The sequence below is a fragment of the Canis aureus genome, chromosome X (assembly GCF_053574225.1).
Source record: "Canis aureus isolate CA01 chromosome X, VMU_Caureus_v.1.0, whole genome shotgun sequence".
NCBI classification, from domain to species: domain Eukaryota; kingdom Metazoa; phylum Chordata; class Mammalia; order Carnivora; family Canidae; genus Canis; species Canis aureus.
Window position 1 is genome coordinate 23130658 of NC_135649.1, and position 19223 is coordinate 23149880.

General features: G+C 34.9%; 1 protein-coding gene across 6 annotated transcripts in view; it reads left to right on the forward strand.

Annotated features, from left to right (window-relative positions):
• Window positions 1-18872, forward strand: part of SMARCA1 (SNF2 related chromatin remodeling ATPase 1) — a 73062-nt gene extending 54190 nt beyond the window's left edge. For 2 of the 6 annotated variants that reach the window (XM_077889537.1, XM_077889540.1), the window contains 4 exons: window positions 2763-2881; window positions 2990-3202; window positions 16915-17056; window positions 18139-18872. In XM_077889537.1, the coding sequence (XP_077745663.1) occupies window positions 2763-2881; window positions 2990-3202; window positions 16915-17049 (467 nt within the window). In that variant the 3' untranslated portion in view covers window positions 17050-17056; window positions 18139-18872. Of the gene's footprint in view, window positions 1-2762; window positions 2882-2989; window positions 3203-16914; window positions 17057-18069 lie in introns of all 6 variants that reach the window. The other 4 variants (XM_077889534.1, XM_077889535.1, XM_077889538.1 and 1 more) reach the window with 3 other exon arrangements.
• Window positions 18873-19223: the final 351 nt, after the last annotated feature.

Sequence of the window (19223 nt, forward strand, 5' to 3'; positions counted from 1 at the left end):
CTCTCATGAATAAATAAATAAAATCTTAAAAAAAGAGAGAGAGAGAGAGAGAAAGAGGGACACCTGGGTGGCTCAGTGGCTGAGTGTCTGCCTTCAGCTCAGGGTGTGATCCTGGAATCCAGGATCCTGTTCTACTTTGGGCTCCCTGTGAGGAGCCTGCTTCTCCCTCTGCCTGTGTCTCTGCCTCTCTCTCTCTCTTTGTGTCTCTCATGAATAAATAAATAAATCTTTTTTTTAAAAAAGAGAAAGAAATCTTATTAAAAATATGTAATTATCTCTATCAAGTTTTCCATATGTAGAATAGTAAGTTTCTAACTTCCAAATAGATTGAACTTTCTTTTTCTTTAAAGATTTTATTTATTTGTTCATGAGAGACACAAAGAGAGAGAGAGAGGCAGAGACACAGGCAGAAGGAGAAGCAGGCTCCCTGCAGAGATCCCAATGTGGGACTCTATTCCAGGACCCCAGGGCTGAAGGCAGACGCTCAACCACTGAGCCACCCGGGCGTCCCATAGATTGAACTTTCAAATTTAGTCTCAATATGAGCTGTATCTAGAGCATTTTTTTCTTATAGAAACAATATTACAAAGTAGGTTTAGGTTTCTATGCTAACCCCTCAAAGCCTATTCAGCTTAACAACTGAAATTCTGTGTTTTTGCAGTGAAAAATAGCAGAGAGGAAACATTATAGTACTAATAAATACACCAAAAATGGATATAAACTAGAAACAGCTTTTAATTTATCTAGAGTGTTAGTGCTTAGAGAAATCCAGGTTCATTAGAGAAAAGACACTTTTTTCTTTTGGAAATCTGAAAAGAGTTTCTCTGGTGATTACCAGGGAATTTAGAGGCTGATTATATTGAGTTTTAATTTTTATTTTTATTTTTTTATTTTTTTAAAATTGTTTTTCCAAAGGTCCTGAGAAAGGAGCTTGCCTTTCTTTTTTTTTATTTTTTATTTTTTATGATAGTCACAGAGAGAGAGAGAGAGGCAGAGACACAGGCAGAGGGAGAAGCAGGCTCCATGCACCGGGAGCCCGACGTGAGATTCGATCCTGGGTCTCCAGGATCGCGCTCTGGGCCAAAGGCAGGTGCTAAACCGCTGCGCCACCCAGGGATCCCGAGTTTTTATTTTATATAATATCAGATTTATGAATTTCCTTTTCCTTGATTCCGGCATAATATCACTATTTCTCTTAAGCTTTATCACGTAAGTTTTAGAGCATTTGGGGGCTTAGGGTAAAAATAGATGAGAGAGAAAAATTCTAGCAGCATGAATAGAATGTAGAGTATAAGAGATTTTGTGCAGAGGGATTTTCTGAAGTAGAATTTTCTTCAAAATAGCATCAATGTGTATGAAATTGTGGGAAAACAAGTGATTAAAAATACAGTGTCAGGTGTTCTGGTGGCATGTCTAGCTCAGGACAGCTTAATTGGGGCCCACGTCAGAGGGTAGGGAGATGGAATGCTTTATGTAGTTTGTTACAATAAAAGAAGAAATGTATACAATTGGCTACTTGTGAGCATATTATACATAGCAGGCATTTATATGTTGAGCGAATAAGTGAGAGAATGAAAAAATGAACAAAGGTGCTTATAAAAGTCAGAGTGACAGTTTCTCATGTGATGCTGAGATGGGTGGTTAGTGTCCAGTGCAAAGAAGAAAATGGCCCACTAATGTACCTATTTGTGCTATGGGATGAATGCTTTCCCCTTAAATTCTATGTTGAGATCCTAACCCCCAACATGATGGTATTAGCAGGTGGGGCCTTTGGAAGGTGATGAGGTTGTAAGGGTGGAGCCCTCATGAATGGGATTAGTGCCCTTATAGAAGAGACCCCAGAGAGCTCCCTTACCCTTTCCACCATGTGAAGACACATTGGGAAAATGGTCATCTATGAACCAGGGTATGAGATCTCACTGGACTTGGAATCTGCCAGCACCTTGATGTTGGGACTTGCCAGCCTCCAGAACTGTGAGAAATAATGTTTGTTGTTGAAGCCCTACCCCCACAAAAATAGATAAAAATCAGCACTAACATTCCTTTTGTGATAGGCTCTAAAAATGAGAAATTTGAGAAGGTAGAATATGCCATTAAAAGGTCTTTCACTGAAGTCATAACATGTGACATAAAGCTGCCAAATTTGGGTGACTTTGTGGGTTTTTTATGTTTTTTGTTTTTAAGAGAAAAGACTGTTTCAAGTAAGTTTAGAAAACAAGATATGGGTCATTGGAAATATTGTGTGAGTGGTTCCAAAGGTAAAGTAAGAGTTTTGGTAGAAATTGCTGCTTCATAGGAAGTCTGAGTGACCTCTTGATAATGGGTTTCATTTTTGTTTTTGCGTGCTAGGGAAGCTATGTACTCAAGTTTATATGGCCACCCTCTCTTCTGTTTTACTTTATTTATGTGTATGGTCGCTTCTATATCCTGTTTCAATGAAAGCATAGCTTAAATTAACATCTGTAGTATCTTTTGAAATTCTAGTAATTTATGATTGATAATTAAATATTCCATAATATTTCACGAAAAGAGATTCACTAACCTAAAACCTTCTGAGGCCTTACTTTTAAATAAGAAGTTAAGGGTATTTGATAATTGAATATATATATATACACACACACACAGATGAATATGAATCTTAGTTTTAAATAGTATAAAGTTCACTGTATCATGTCCTGTTAATTCTTTATTCTACAGTTCCTTGGATTCATTTACTTAAGATGCTAGTACACTTATTGAAAAGTGATAATTCTGTTTTTCAGCTGTATTTTGGGAACGTTGCAATGAATTGCAGGACATTGAGAAAATCATGGCTCAAATTGAACGTGGAGAAGCAAGAATTCAACGAAGGATCAGTATCAAGAAAGCCCTGGATGCCAAAGTACTATATTTCGTAATTTTAAAATTATTATCAGGTTGTTTTAATTGACATGGTAATTAGCTTTGACTTATTGCACATTTAAAGTGGCTATTTTGTTTAAATTTGCAGATTGCAAGATACAAGGCTCCATTTCATCAGTTGCGTATTCAGTATGGGACCAGCAAAGGAAAGAACTATACTGAGGAAGAAGATAGATTCTTGATTTGTATGTTACACAAAATGGGCTTTGATAGAGAAAACGTATATGAAGAATTAAGACAGTGTGTACGGAATGCTCCTCAGTTTAGATTTGACTGGTTTATCAAGTCTAGAACTGCCATGGTATGTATTCTTTTCTTATTTTCTTCAACTTTTTATCTTGAAAAATTTCAAATATCATATATTCATTTAGATTCTCTAATTGTTAACATTTTGTCCTCTACCCATATATGCACTTGTATATACATACATAGCATCTATATATACATATAGAATTTGTATTTTGTATTCAGAAATACAGGAACATATCTATATTTAGAAATATATCTGAATCTGATATTCATAAATATATATATATATCTAGATTTCTGAGCTAATTGAAAATAAGCTGTGGACATCATGAGTATTCACCTCTAAATACCTAAGCATTTATATCCTAAAAATAAGGACCTTTACTTACATAACCACAGTACCTATATCCTACCTGAAACTGTTAACATTGATTCAGTAATGTCATCTGGTACACAGTCCATGTACAAAATTCTCCAGTTGTTCCCAGAGTGCCTCTCATAGCTCTTTTTTTAAATTGATGTTCCAGGCAGGGTTCACATATTGCATTTGATTGGTGATTCTCTTCAGTCTCTTTCAATCTACAACTTTTTGTTTTTCATGACAATGGCTTTTTAAGGTGCCTAGGCTTATTGTTTTGGAGAATCCCACATTTATCTCATTTGCTCATTGTTAGATTTAGGTTAAGCATTTTGGACAAGAATGTCACATAAGTGGTGTGTATTTGTTACTGTATCACATCAGGAGGCACATTGACCTAGGTTGTTCTAAGCTTGGTGATGATGCTAAGTTTGATCAGTTGGTTAATATGATGACCTCCAGAGCTGTCCTCTTTAAAGATACCTTTCCCTCTTTGTAATTAGTCAGGTGATATTTGAGACTGTGTGAATAACTTAAGGATTTTTAATGAGAAGGAATTGTTGCCTAACTTGAGTCTTTAAAAGAATATGATGAGACAGAGAATAATTAAGTAGAAGAGATATTTTAGCTTCATGCAATTTACTTTGTTACTTTCTAACATGAATTGTGTGTGTGTTCCTCTTAATTTCTAGTGCTTCTTGACAGTGTTCAAATTGATATTGAACACTTTTTTATTTTTATTTTTTAAAATATTTATTTATTTATTTATTTATTTATTTATTTATGATAGACATAGAGAGAGAGAGAGAGAGAGAGAGAGAGGCAGAGACACAGGAGGAGGGAGAAGCAGGCTCCATGCCGGGAGCCCGACGCGGGACTTGATCCCGGGACCCAAGGATCGCGCCCTGGGCCAAAGGCAGGCGCCAAACCGCCGAGCCACCCAGGGATCCCCTGAACACTTTTTTAAATATAACACATTTTTAATATTAGCATTGTCAGTCTTTTGTCAGCTGAGGTAATTAAGACAAAAATAGATTTATATAGCCTAAAAATTAAAAGCACCAGAAACTAACAATGCAAACAATAGACCTTTTTTTTTAAGAGATGGAGAGAGGTGATGAGAGAGCAGGGGAGAGGGAGGGAGAATCTTAAGCAGGCTCCACGTCCAGTGCAGAGCTTGATGCAGGGCATGCACTCACCACCCTGAGATAATGACTTGAGTTGAAATCAAGAGTTACTTAACTGACTGAGCCACCCCGGTACCCCCAAATAATGGACATTTTAAAGTAGTTGCTGTTTATCATAAATGTTTTCTTGACCTAAAGTGCTAATAGGGGTGTGAAGCAATGCTTAATATTTTGTTTGATTCATTTTGTATTATCAGTTCAAGCCGAATAAAAAGAAAAATCTAAAAAAAAATCTGAGTTGCTATATCGAAGACACTAATTTTGGCAGATGTTTTATAAGATCAGATATTTCTTAAAACTTTAATTTAGGGATCCCTGGGTGGCGCAGCGGTTTAGCGCCTGCCTTTGGCCCAGGGCGCGATCCTGGAGACCCGGGATCGAATCCCACGTCGGGCTCCCGGTGCATGGAGCCTGCTCCTCCCTCTGCCTGTGTCTCTGCCTCTCTCTCTCTCTCTCTCTCTGTGACTATCATAAATAACAAATAAAAAAAATAAAAAAAAGCAAAGCATCCATTTAAAAAAAAACTTTAATTTAAATTTTGAGTGTTCTTGGACTGTTAGAATGTGCCTGTCAAGTTTATGGAATACGTAATATTGGAGAGCTAGCAAATACTTTGGATCAACCCAGATTCAAAAGGAAGGAACTAGAGAAATTGGAATGATGGATTGGTTGAATTTCACAACCTGAAGCTTAGTAGAAATAAATTTAAAGTGCTGTGCTTGCACAAAAAGATATGAAGAGGTTTATATGTTAATAAGATAAAAAAGTTAAAAATAAAAATGGTAAGAATTAATCTGGAGCATGAAAGGCTTAGGTTTGAGGTAGGAAAGTTTGACAGGGTTCTTTGGATCATTGAAATATATTATTGAAGGACAATGTAAATAGCTTTTCTGTTAGCTTTGAAAATGAGATTCTGTTTTGACTCTGAAGACTTTGGCAGTGAGTTAGTTAGCCTTTTAAGGTGTCTTCTAGCTCATTGCATCTATGACCATGTTTAGCAGAGAACTCCTTTCAAAAGCCATGATTTATAAATTTTTAGCTATTTGGAGTTTTATGTGTATAATGATCTCATGTAGGGCAGCATCAACACCTTGTAAGAGACATCTGTCTACCTGCATTTGTCAGTGAATCATGTTTAAGATCATAAATGCCCGTTTATGCGATAAAGCATTTGCTGATTTTTGAGTATTATTTCAGTGGTACCTTACTAATTTTTTAAAAGGTTGAGATTTAATGCTCTTTTCAGTTTCTATAATCGTTAAACTAAAGCAGAGTATGAAACAGATTCAAAAGTGAAAGAAAAACCTTATATTATTTGTAATAAGAACATGGCTATAGAAGTCCATAACCTTATTTTAATTTCTGAGAAAAACCCGGCATATTATTAACAACCACTAGATGTCTCTGAACACCCTTGTAAAGGTTCTTATTTTCCTCCATCTTCTTTCTACAAGGCATTTACTTCTTTCTTTACCAAGAGATTTAAATCTCCGATGTATACTTTCCGAAGAGCAGATATTAACGAATTACATGATTGTGAAGTGAAACCTTTATTTTGTCTGTTAATAACGAAGATACCTCTGTTCTCCTGGGAGGTGGAATTTATGATTTCTAAAGAATCTTTAAGAACATATAGTAGTTTATTTCATATTTAAATATTTTAATCCAAAGTTTTTTGTTTGTTAACTTTTCTATCATACTGTTTTTATTTCCCTCCTAGCTAGTGGATAATTTTTGTTTATATTTCTAGATTTAGAGTATAGGTAATATATTTTAGAACATGCATATAGTTAGGCTGTCTTTTTGGAATATTTCATGGCATTATCAATCATTAGGGAATTAAAGGAATGGATTATTAATAATTTTAGGTGATCTCTTTGCCTCCTTATTTTAAATAATTGTTCTTGTATAGTGAATCACATGCACAATCTAGGAAGAAAACTTCTTGAAAAAGGCAGTTGGAGGGGGGCGCCTGGGTGGCTCAGTCTGTTGAGTGGTTGAGCATCTGCCTTCAGCTCTGGTCGTGATCCCAGGGTGCTGGGATCCAGCCCCGTGTCAGACTCCAGGGAGTCTGCTTCTCCCTCTCCCCGCTCCCATCACCCTACTTGTGCTCTCTTTCTCTAACTCTCTCTCTCTGAAATAAATAAATAAAATCTTAAAGAAAAAACTGTTGTTACTTCCAAAATTAGTTTCATTGAAAAATCCTATCTTAGAAATACAAAGGATGTAATTTGATTCATTATGTGAGTGTGTCACTGTGTTCAAATTAAAATCTTAATGAGTAAACTTTAAACTTAGCTTACTAAAGAAGCTATCTTTAAAAACATAGTTTTGTTTAAAGTTGACTTTTCTTTCCCAGAGACACCAATAAATAGTGTGAAATACTTAGGAAAAAAGTGAAAACCTTGGTAGTTATATTTTATTCAGACATTTCAAAGTGTTGGATTCATGGCTTTTGACTTAACTAACAGTCTTAAAGTGCTTAAAGGCATGAACCTCCACTTTTAAATATGCCTCAATTTGAAAGCCTTCAGCTAAAGTATGAAGATTTCTTTGAGGCTTTTCTTCATTTAAAACTGCTGGCTATACAAAAGAGGAAATGAGTTTCAGTTCTATTTCTATGTGCTAAAAAGATTGTGATTTTTTTCTCTGAGAACTTGTGTGGTCTTTAAGTAAGTAATCAGTTGCTATTGAACTACATAAACAAGTAGGAAGGATATGATCAATTTAGATTTTTAAGCTCAGAGCATGTGAATTGCCCTCTCATTTTCCTGCTAAGAAATATACCATGTAATAGGGTCTTAGTCTTAGGACATTCAAAGATGATCAGATTTTTTTTTTTTTTTAGATGATCAGATTTAAAAGGACCTTTACCAAGTGACTATAAGAGGAGATGATAATACTGTGTTTGTATAGTACCTTTTATGTAATACCTGCCAATTTGTTTACTAACATCAGCTCATTAATTTTTTGGCATTACCTTTAGGGAATGAGTTTCAGGGTATTACCTCCATTCATTTAGTGACAGACTAACGTGAGCGGGACATTTGAGAAGAATCTGAGAGATTCAAAAGATCTAGCACATTATTCAAGTTTACTGGAAAGGACATGTGGAAAATACCCAAGTTTAATCAGTAGTTCCTTAGACTTGCTTAGTTCCTTTTAAGGACTTGTAGGAGAAAAGACAGAATTTAACTTTCTAAGATAAAGGACATTTCTTGATGTAACCATTTATTGCATCCTTGGTGGGTTGCTTTGTCTCAATTTTAGTCAGAAAGCATTTTTATCTTTTAGCCTTTGAGGAACTTTTTTCTTTCCTCTCAGGCACCTCAGGAAGCTGTGTGGGCACTGCTTGTAGCCATGTACCTTGGAGTTGAATCAAAGTATTAGTAATGAATTGCTTACAATTGCCCTGCCTTAGGTAGTTAAATGAATTTTTCTGACAGCATCTCAGAGGAAGAATCGTGCACTATTGTATACAATGTAATAAAAATTCTGTGTTATCACTGTTTGTTTTTAAATCACAGCTTTATTATTAATGAAAGTCTTCCCTATTTAAAATTAAGGCAATGACATTCTTCATTAGAATTGTAGGAGAAGAAAATACTTTTTAGAAAATATTGCTATTGCTTTTTTATGATTTTATTTATTTATTCATGAGAGATGCACAGAGAGAGGCAGAGACATAGGTAGAAGGAGAAGCAGGCTCCCTGTGGGGAACCCGATGCAGGACTCGATCCCAGAACCCTGGGATCATGACTTGAGTAGAAGGCAGACACTCAACCACTGAGCCACCCAGGTGCCCCTTGCTATAGCTTTTTCTTAGCTTGCTTCACTTTTTATTGTTTTATCAGTGATAGTAAATGTTCATTAAGCTATTTGGTACAGGATATTTTATAAATCATTTGTCCAATAGAGAGGATTTTCTTTATACATACTTTAGAAAAATGAGTGTCAAATTCAAAAATTTTCAACTTACTCTATAGTCGCAATAATACTTCTGTTTGTTGTTTATGCAGCATAGTCTAGGATATTTTGTACAGAATGCTGCTTGTGATTTTTTATTTTATATATTAGTACTTAATTGTGTGATAATAGCCAATATTGTTATTTTAGAGCATTACAATGAAATGTGAAAATATGAATTAATGCAATATTGGTAAAATTGGTAAACTAAAATGTATTGATGGGTTCTTCTTGAGTATAATATTATTAAAATATTAAAAGCAAAATATTTATGCTCACAGGGATATATTTCCGGTTGCATTTAAAAGACTAAAATGTCCCTTTTCACCCTTAATTAAATTAATTAAATTAATTAATTTCAATTTAAATTCTATTTGCCAACATATAACACCCAGTGCTCATCTCATCATGTGCCCTCCTTAATGCCCATTACCCAGTTATCATATCTCCCCACCTACCTCCCCTCTGCAACCCTTTGTTTCCCAGAGGTTGGAGTCTCTTATGGTTTGTCTCCCTCTCTAGTTTTTCCCCACTTAGTTTCCCCCTCCCTATGGTCCCTTTCATTATTTATATTTCACATATGAGTAAAACCATATGATAATTGTCTGTCTCTGATTGATTTATTTCACTCAGCATAATACCCTCCAGTTCCATCCACATCAGTGTAAATGGTAGGTATTCATCCTTTCGGATTCAGCCTTCAGAGGTACGTACAGGAGACGTAGTGCTTAACTTTGCCTTGAAGGTTAGATTAGAAGAATGGCTTCCCAGAAGAGGTCCTTCTTGGATCCATGTCTTGAAAAACTAGGAGTTGGCCATGGGACTACATTCTGGGTTGTGGAAACAGCCTATGCAAGGGTATAAACAAGCACAGCATATTCAGAAATTGCAAGTAGGTTAGTATGATAGGGTGAGTAGGGAAGTACTGAGAGATAAATAAATAGCTGGCATCCAAATTATGAAGAGTCTTGTATACTGTATAGAAGTCTTCTGTCATTAGTCTATAGCAAATGAGGGGAGTCATTGAAAGACTTTAATAGGGCAGTGACAATGATAAGATTTACATTTTAGAAATACTGTTCTAAAGGGTTGTGGAAGGGGAGGTGGGTGGGGGATTGAGGTAACTGGGTGACGGGCACTGAGGAGGGCACTTGATGGGATGAGCACTGGGTGTTATACTATATGTTGGCAAATCGAACTTCAATAAAAACAAATGAAAAAAATAAATATAATACAGAACAAATTTTCAATAAAGAAAGTAAAAAAAAAGAAATACTGTTCTGTGGAAGTGGGCAAGTGTCTACCTCAGTCACCACATAAACTGATAATTCCCAAATTTATATCTATTTTTCCTCTGTTCCTCCTTTTTTCCCCTTCCCTTGGCTAAAGTATCACCATCTACCTCAGAGTCCTTTTTTTTAAAAAAAATGTTTTTTTTTTACTACTCTCTTAAACTTAAAGTGCAATTGGTTATATCTGAAGGGACCAGCATAGCACCTTGCACAAAGTAGGCATTCAGTGAATAAATGAGCATGGAACTGTAGTACTTCAGTTGGCTTCTATATCATAAACTCCTGCATTTGGATCAGATTTAGATAGAAAGCAAAGAAATGTAGCAATGAGTTTGAGTTATTTTCTTTTCATCTACCTTTTTCTAATGATAGACTTTATTTGGCTGTTATCCGTGAGGCTTTTATTTTTTCATAAGTTTGAATAGCCTGTTATAAATATCATGTGTTTTATTAGCAAATATAGTGTTGGATTTAAGACTGATCTGTTTTAATAATCTGAAATACAATACATGCACTAACAGGAGTCCATTTTATGTATTTATACTTATGTTCTATCTTGTGAGGAAGTGACAGTAACATTTTATAAATAATGCTGTTTAAGCAGTAACAGGTAAGTAAAAGTATAACATTTGATACTTGTTTGAGAAATATAGGATATAGTTATTGGAATATTAATTCCCATTTAACTGCCAATACTTGGGCTCTGAGATTCTAATATAGAATGCTGTTGCTTTTTAAAAGTATGATAGAGATTCAGAAGTGGCAAAGAACCTGGAGAATATACCACAGAATGTACAGCTGAAGGTCCTGATTCTGAAAGTAAAATATAGGGAGTTAATAAAAGAGCAAAGGAGGAAAATACCCATTTTGTTTTACTAAGAACTGTAGAAGAAATTTCTGACTTTATAGAACTACCTACAAATTTAGAGGTGCAAATGTCGAGTGCAATTTATTTTTTTGCCCTTGTTCATTCACCTGCTTTTGACTTTGAACTATAACAGGCACAGACCTTCTGTCATTCAGACTTAGATAGGCTTAATGTCTAGGATTTTAGTACATAGGAAATGTAATGTGGAGCCTCTTTAATCTCTTTCAGTAAGTCACTTCAACTCTACTGATGCTTTCTGTGCCTTTTGAGTTGATGCTTTGAAGTTGAGTATTGGGGCAAAGGATGTTTGAACTTGGTGCCTGGCATGATTGATATTCACCACACAGTAAGGGGCAGCGCTGCTCATTGCAAACATTCCATTATTTATTAAATAAAGGTAGAGATACATATCCTAGTATTCAAAACTTGAAACTTGGATGACTTTGCATTGAATAGAATCACAAACCATTTAGAAAGGTATGGAAAACCAAGGCAGCATAATTTGTTTAAAGTAAATCTAAAGACTAGTTTAAAACAGGGTTTGTCAAACTGCAGCTCCCCCCACCTGTTTTTGTATGGCCTGCAAGCCAAGAATTATTTTTATATTTTCAAATGGTTGGAAGAAAATTAAAAAGCTATTTTGTGACATGTGAAAATGATACAAAATTCAAATTTTAGTATCTGTAAGTAAGGTTTTATGGGAACACAGCCATACTCACTCATTTATATATTGTCTACAGCTGCTCTCATGCTACAGTGGCAGAGCTGAGTAGTTGTGACAGAGACTGTTCTGCAAAACTGAAAATATTTACTATCTGGCTCTTCACAGAAAAAATGTGTGCTCTGGTTAAAAGAATGTGTAGGAAAGATGGAAAGAAAGAAATTATATAACCAATGGTAGATATAAGTGCTATAATAGTCCTTTAAGAAAAGTGTTAAATGAAAGATGGGTAAAAGGAGAGATACTTTAGCCTAAAAGAGGGGTGTTTGGGAGGTCTGGTGGTGATTGTTATGGAGGCATGAGAGCTGCCTTGTAGTATTTGAAAGATTGTCGTATAGAAGAGGAAATCAGCTTGTTCTCTGTGACTACAAAAATTAGACCTAGAACCAGTTGTTGGAAATATAAGGTAGCATTGTATTAGTTAAGATTTTTAACTATTCCAAAAGTGGAATAGACAACTCTGGGAGGTAGTCTATTGGTAGTCTCATCGGAAGAATTCAGACAGGCCAGACAACTAACTAGCAAGGACCTAATAGAAGGGCTTTCAGCATCAACTCGAATGATTTTTAAAGATCCTTTCTAATCTTGAGAGTCTGTAATTTTATGAACTTGCACTATTGTGGATCTGTATCAAGGGAAGATTTCCAAGTACAAAATACACCTTTGATTACATCATCACTTCTGCTCAAAAATCCATTAATGATATCCTTTTGTCAGCTAAATTAAGTAAAATTCCTAAGTTCTTCACTGTTAGTGTCTAGGTTCTTTGTATTTTGATCTAAACTTAGCTTTATCTGTCACTCTTACCCTGCACAGCATTTCCCAAGTTGGTTTCTACCAAACATTGTTCTAGGATATGCAAATCTATGATATGCAGAACAAAGCTTCTGTGTTCAATTAGATTTGGGAAGTGCTGATACTGAATCTTGCCCTTGATGCTTCCAATTTACATTAAAGTACTAAAAGCTCTCGAGAAGTCCTGCCCTGAATAAATTTGTTTAACTTTTTAAAAATCCAGTATCTCCCACACATGTATGAACACAGAATACTTTTTTCTTTTTGCCACAGATACTAACACTGTAGACCAATTTTCCATTTGTCATTTTCTTTTTATTTGATAAAGATTTATTTATTTTAGAGACAGAGAATGAGAGAGAGAGCATGAGGGAAAGAGGAGCAGAGGGGAGAGGGAGAGGTAGAGAATCTCAAGCAGGCTCAATGTTGAGCACGGAGCCTGATGCAGGGCTTGAAGTTATGGCTCTAAGATCAGGAGCCAAAACAAAAGTTGGAGATTCAACTGATTGAGCTACCCAGGGACCCCTCTTTTTGTCATTTTCTTATTCTGTCTCTCTTCTGTTATTTACACATCCTCTCTTTTCCTCTTGTGTGCTGTTTCTCTCCTTCCAACTTCATTCCTAAATCTAGTGTTGGGAAATGGTGAAGCAGATAATTAGACCACAGAATTGTGTAAACAGTTTGAGACCACATAAAATATTCCCTATAGCCCCAGGGAAATAGGAATATAAAGAGGTACAATAATTTAGGAGAATATGAATGTGAAAGGAGAAATTATATAAGATGAAGGTGCTTTTGATATCATGAAATTTTTCATAGTCACTTAGTTATTCAAAAAGCAAATCACTTTTATTGGTAATTTGGCCTTTTGCCTTGTAATTTCTGGTTTTAGCTAGTGTTCTGTTTACGATACCATCTGTTTAGGCAGTGTTTAAGCATGTGAATAAAAAATGAGATTGCTATCTGTAGAGAAAGTGACACCACCTATTCTAGGAAGGTAATGTCCATACTCTCCCATTCCTTGGTGCCTTTCTCTAAAGACAGTATTTTTCTGTGTCTGGAGTAGTTAGTGCCATGTTAAAAGGAATGAAGGTAAGAACTTAATTATACAGTCTATTTTATAATCATTTGGAGATATTCTACTTACCTGCATATGAGACAGTCTCAAAAGTATTAGTTTTTTTCCCCTGAATCACCCATATGAACCATGAACATGTATCTAAAGATATCTGCAGTCACTGGTAACTATTACTTATTGAGAATAATAACAGCCAGAGGGTACGCTTAATGATTCAAGAATCAGCTTCACATAAAGACTCTATCTAGTCTCCCTAGAAACCAACAGTCAAATCTCATCAGGGTCAACTTAGCCCTTTTTTTATAATAGATAAATTGAATAACATGCTGTTTAATTTGTATGTGTGTTATTGAATGAAGCTATGAAGAGTATATGGTCTGCATATTAAAGATACAGCTATTGTTTTGGTAAGTAAGGTTGTTATTTTTCCTAAATTATTTAACCGTGGGTAATTGAGGGTGCAAAAGAAATTAGAATGCACCAGTGTTTTGTAAAGTTATTTTTAATAAATAGTAATATTTTCAAAACATTATGGAGGATTTGTTTTTGGTTAGATTATCTTTGGTTTTCTGCCTCTTTTTGGGCTTGAATTTTTAGGAAGTAGAAAATGCCTGGATAGTTGATCATCTTTCTGTACATATCATTTCCTATGTTATATGTCACTTTCCTGACTTTTATTTAGACAGTTAAAATATACTAAAAAACCATTTGACGTTTCTTAAAAGCATTATAGATGGCCCAGGACCTAAATGTTCATTGCAGAAAATTTGGAAGATACAGTCTAGTGTGAAAATGAAAATAAAAGTTAGCATTGGTTCTACTTTCAGAGATAACTTCCGCTGGCCACTTGTAATTGCTGTAGTTACTATTCTCTTATGTATACAGTAAGATGTGTCTGTATTCCATTTTCAAATGATCAAAAGTTTAGTTTTCAGTATTTCCCTACTAAAAATAATACTTCTCCAAAGATTCTTTTGTAAATTTTTGTATACATCTCTTATTTCCTTACATTAACTTCCTAGGAGTGGAATTGTTTGTTCAAAAGATAGGAAATTTTTAAGATGCTTCATTGATATTCTCAAATTGCTCTCTAGAAAGGTATAGTGTATTTTTTAAAAGATTTTATTTTCAAGTAACCTCTACACCCAACGTGGGGCTCAAACCCACAACCTGACAACAAGAGTCACATTCTCCACCAACTGAGCCAGCCAGGTGCTCTGAAAGGCATAGTGTATTAGTCTCCTTGGCATGCCATAACAGAATACCACAAATGAAGTGGCTTAAACAGGAGTTTTTCACAGTTTTGGAGACTGGAAATTCAAGATCACAGTGCCTGCAGGGTTGGTTTCTGGTGAGGTCTTTCTCCCTGGCTGGTAGACGGTGCCAGCTCACTGTATTCTCACGTGGCTCTTTCTCTGTACAAGTGTAGAGAGAGGCATCTCTGGTGTCTCCTCCTCTTCTTATAAGAAGACCAGTCCTGTTGGATTAGATCCCTACCCTTACAACCTCATTTAACCTTAATTACCCCCTTAAAGGCATTATCTTCAAAGATAGTAATATTGTGGAAGTGTTACGCTTCAACATGTGAATTTTGGGGTTTAGGGAACAATGCAGTTTACAGCAGGAAGTAACATTAGCATCCCATCATCAATGAATGAGAGTTCCCATATCCCCATCTTATTGCCAGCACTGGGTATGTACACCACATACACATACATGCACATATCACTGGCAATTTGATAAAGATGGCATTGTTGTACTTTGCATTTCTTTGATCATTAGTTTCAGTGGAAATTCTAAAAATATTTGGATATTTTAAATTTTTGTGAGTTTTCTATTCTTATACTTTGACCATATTTTTTGTTGGGGTTCTTAATTGCCAATAAACCTACATCTTCATTTTTGTGTTTAGCTATTTGCATGTATCATTTTTGCTTTTTACAGAAAAGAAATTATACTTTAGAATGGTATTTATCTATGATTTATCTTTATTTTATTTATTTATTTATTTAATATAATAATTTTTATTGGTGTTCAATTTACCAACATACAGAATAACACCCAGTGCTCATCCCATGATTTATCTTTAAATACAGCTGAGCATACAGAGTTAATATATGTATCTATATTAATGAATCATATGTTTAATGCTCACTATACATTCATAAAAACCATTTATAGTTTGGATGCATTGATTTGCTGGCAATGAAATATAGGTAGTGGCAAGGTTAATAAAAAATCTTTTCAGGTATTGTTTACTTTGCATTAACAAATACAGCAGTGTTTCCTGAGATACGCTCCTCAGAACTCTAATCCCTCAAGACATCCTGTGAGAAGACATTTCTCCTGGTTGAATAGCTTTGGGAACTGCTTGCATCCTCTGTCTCCCACCTAGTGCTTGACAGAGCTTATCAGGAATTTAAGTCTTTGAGAAGCCCTGGCATAGAGAAATCTGTTTGTTTGTTTGTTTGTTTGTTTGTTTATTTATTTATTTATTTAGAAATCTGTTTGACATTTGTAACCCGCATACCTCCAAAACTTATTTTGGCATAGGACAATACCCCGTTTTTTGTTTATGTGATTTTTAAAAAGATTCTATTTATTTATTCATGAGAGACACGGAGAGAGAGAGGCAGAGACATAGGCAGAGGAGAAGCAATTTCCCTACATGGAGCCCGATGTGGGACTCGATCCCGGGCCTCGGGATCATGCCCTGAGCCAAAGGCAGATGCTCAACCGCTGAGCCACCTAGGTATCCCATGTTTATGTGATTTTTGTTAACTTTTTATTTTGAAATGATTCACAGGAGGTTATAAAGAAATGTATAGGAAGGTCCCATTCACCCTTCATCAAGTTTTCCCCGATGGTAACATCTTGCATGACTATATGGCAGTGTCAGAATCAGGAAATCCATATTAGTATAGTCCATAGAGCTTATTCGAATTTCACTGGTTATATACATGTACTCGTGTGTGTGTGTCAGTGCAGTTTTACCAGATGTAGGTTTGTGTAATCAGCACCACAAGACTCCCTTATGCTAGCTCTTTATAGTCACACACACTCTCCCCCCCCCACCCTTTGCTAGCTCCCAGCCACCATTGATAAGTGCTTTATTCCTAAACTTTCATCATTTCAAGAATGTTCTATAAATGGAGTAATATGGTATGTAACCTTTTGAAATTGACTGTTTTCACTCAATGTAATTCACTTCAGGTTCATCTAGACTGTTGTGTGTACCAATAGTTCTTTCCTTTCTGTTGCTAAATAGCATTTCATGATATGGATGGACCACAGTTTGTTTATGCATTCATCCATTGAGTGATTTTTACTGCTCCCCATCTTCTTAGTGGAATCTCTTAATACCCTGTATGAATTTTGTTCTGAAGTGCACCAACTTGAGAAATTTTGTACCACAGAAATGATACCATTAAATAATTACTACTTTTTAAAGATTATACCTGAGTTGCAGAAATTAAAAATATTTTATTATTTGGTTTAGGAATTCCAGAGACGCTGTAATACTCTGATTTCATTGATTGAGAAAGAAAATATGGAAATTGAGGAAAGAGAGAGAGCAGAAAAGAAGAAACGGGCAACTAAAACTCCAATGGTAAAATTTTCAGCATTTTCCTAACTTTTAGGTAGATCTCATTTTTTTTACATAATTAAAATGCCTATATTATGTTTAATGCCACATGATACCTATTATAAAAACTGTTTTTATGAAGTGCTAATTTGTTTTTGACAGAAAAAGAATACACTACAACCGCATTCCCTATTTGTTTATAGAACATATGGTTAGGAACTCCCTCATAACAGGGCTCAGTATTTTAAAAAAGTTCCTTCATGCAGAAGTATAATGCAAGTAAAATCCTTTAAATTGAGACTCTGGTTGTCACCGGGGAATAGGAGAAAGGGTGGGTGGGATGGGATGGGATGGGGCTGAGATTGAAACTGGGAGTTCTGATTTGATCAAATAAGTTTTCTGATCTTTGTGGAACCATGAGTGCAAATGAGAACTTTGAGCAGACAGCAAAGCTTTACTTGGTTTATTTGGTAATAAATTAACTGTTGAATAATAAGGTGACTTGATATTAATCTAGTCAGGATGCCTTGTATAGCTACAATTTAAAATATTCTTTAATAGATCATATTATTTGAGTGTGGTTAAGTAAACTACCATATTTCATCAAGTCTAAGATGCTTCCTATTGTAAAACATAGCATTATTTTTTATGTTTCGCCAAGTAAAACTGCTGCCAAGTAATTAATTTTTCATCAATTGTGAAATGCATCTAGATTTCAGAGATGCTAAAGTGAAAAAAAATGCGCATCATAGAATATGTGAAATATGGTATTTTAATATCTATCATATGGTTTTAAAAAATAATACATTCATAAATAGCATTTTGCCCAGAAAACTTTAAGTAGTACGTAGTTCTTTAAAATGAGAGTACATTTATAGTACCATGTGTAAGTAGACATTTGCTGACTATTTTTGATGGGTATTTTATGTCTTTTCTTAAAAAAAATCTTTGAAGGTTATTTTACATTGGGTTATATATTTTGTTGGGCTATATAGAACATTAACTGTGAGTATAACATTTAAGTGAATATTCATGTTAAAATTTTTTTTTAATGCATTTACATCCTAGATTTAACATTGTTGGGCCATTTAAAAATGTGCATATTGGAGCAGAACATTAAATCTGTTTCCATTTTAGTCACAGAAAAGAAAAGCAGAGTCAGCTACTGAGAGCTCTGGAAAGAAGGATGTCAAGAAGGTGAAATCCTAAAGCCTAGAAATAAAGTTTTAAATGGGAAACTGCTATTTTCTTGTTCCCATCTTCAAATGCTAATTGCCAGTTCCAGTGTATTCATGGTACTCTAAGAAAAATCTCTTTGGTTTTGATTTCTTGCATATTTTATATATTTTACAATGCTTTCTACCTGAAATGTGTAGCTTTATATTTTATGCATTCTAGCAGTTTTGTGTACTGTATTTTGTGCATTTCATGTCTTCATCAGAATCCTCTCAGTCCTTGTTCCTTTGAAGCTTGTGCTGAGGTTTTAGCTTTTCTATGTTTTATATGCCGCTGCTTGGAAAGAGAACCGAGATTCTATAGCTGTATTATTGTTGTTTCATACTTTAAATTTATATGGCTGTGGAAAAATGAATTAAAATGATTTGAGGAGAAAGACTTTTTCACTTCTTTGTTGCTTTCTTTTCTATTGAGTATGGGCTTGTATGTGTTACTGCATACTGTGATTAGCATAATAATTGTTGCTTTTGAGGTCATCTAAATATTTTTTTCCGAAAGGAATAAAGGGTGAGAACAGAAAAATATTAAAAAACCCCTAATATTTGATACTGTGCTTGCTGTCAGTATGCATTACATTTAAATTATTCTCTAAATATTCAAGTGGGAAAATATAATAAAGAAATGTCTATAAGAAATTTAATTATTTCCTGTGTTTTGTGCAGTAGAAAAAGAGTTGTGTTATTGAATTGTATGGCTCACTACTATGTATTTGGTTGAAAGTTAAAGCTTTGCTTGCTGACTTGTGCGTGATCTTCTGTCCCATAGAGCTGGTTCAGAGGAGTCTGGGTATGACATGTAGATTTATTAACAACTAAGTTAAGAGTATGAAATAAGTGCTATGCATGTAGAAGAAGGGAGGGCTGGCTTCTATAGGAATACAATTATGCTCAGATAACAAACAATCTCAAAGTGTCAGAGATTTTATACACCAAGAGTTTATTTCTTGCTCACACTACAGATTCCATGCAGATCATAAGGATATGAGA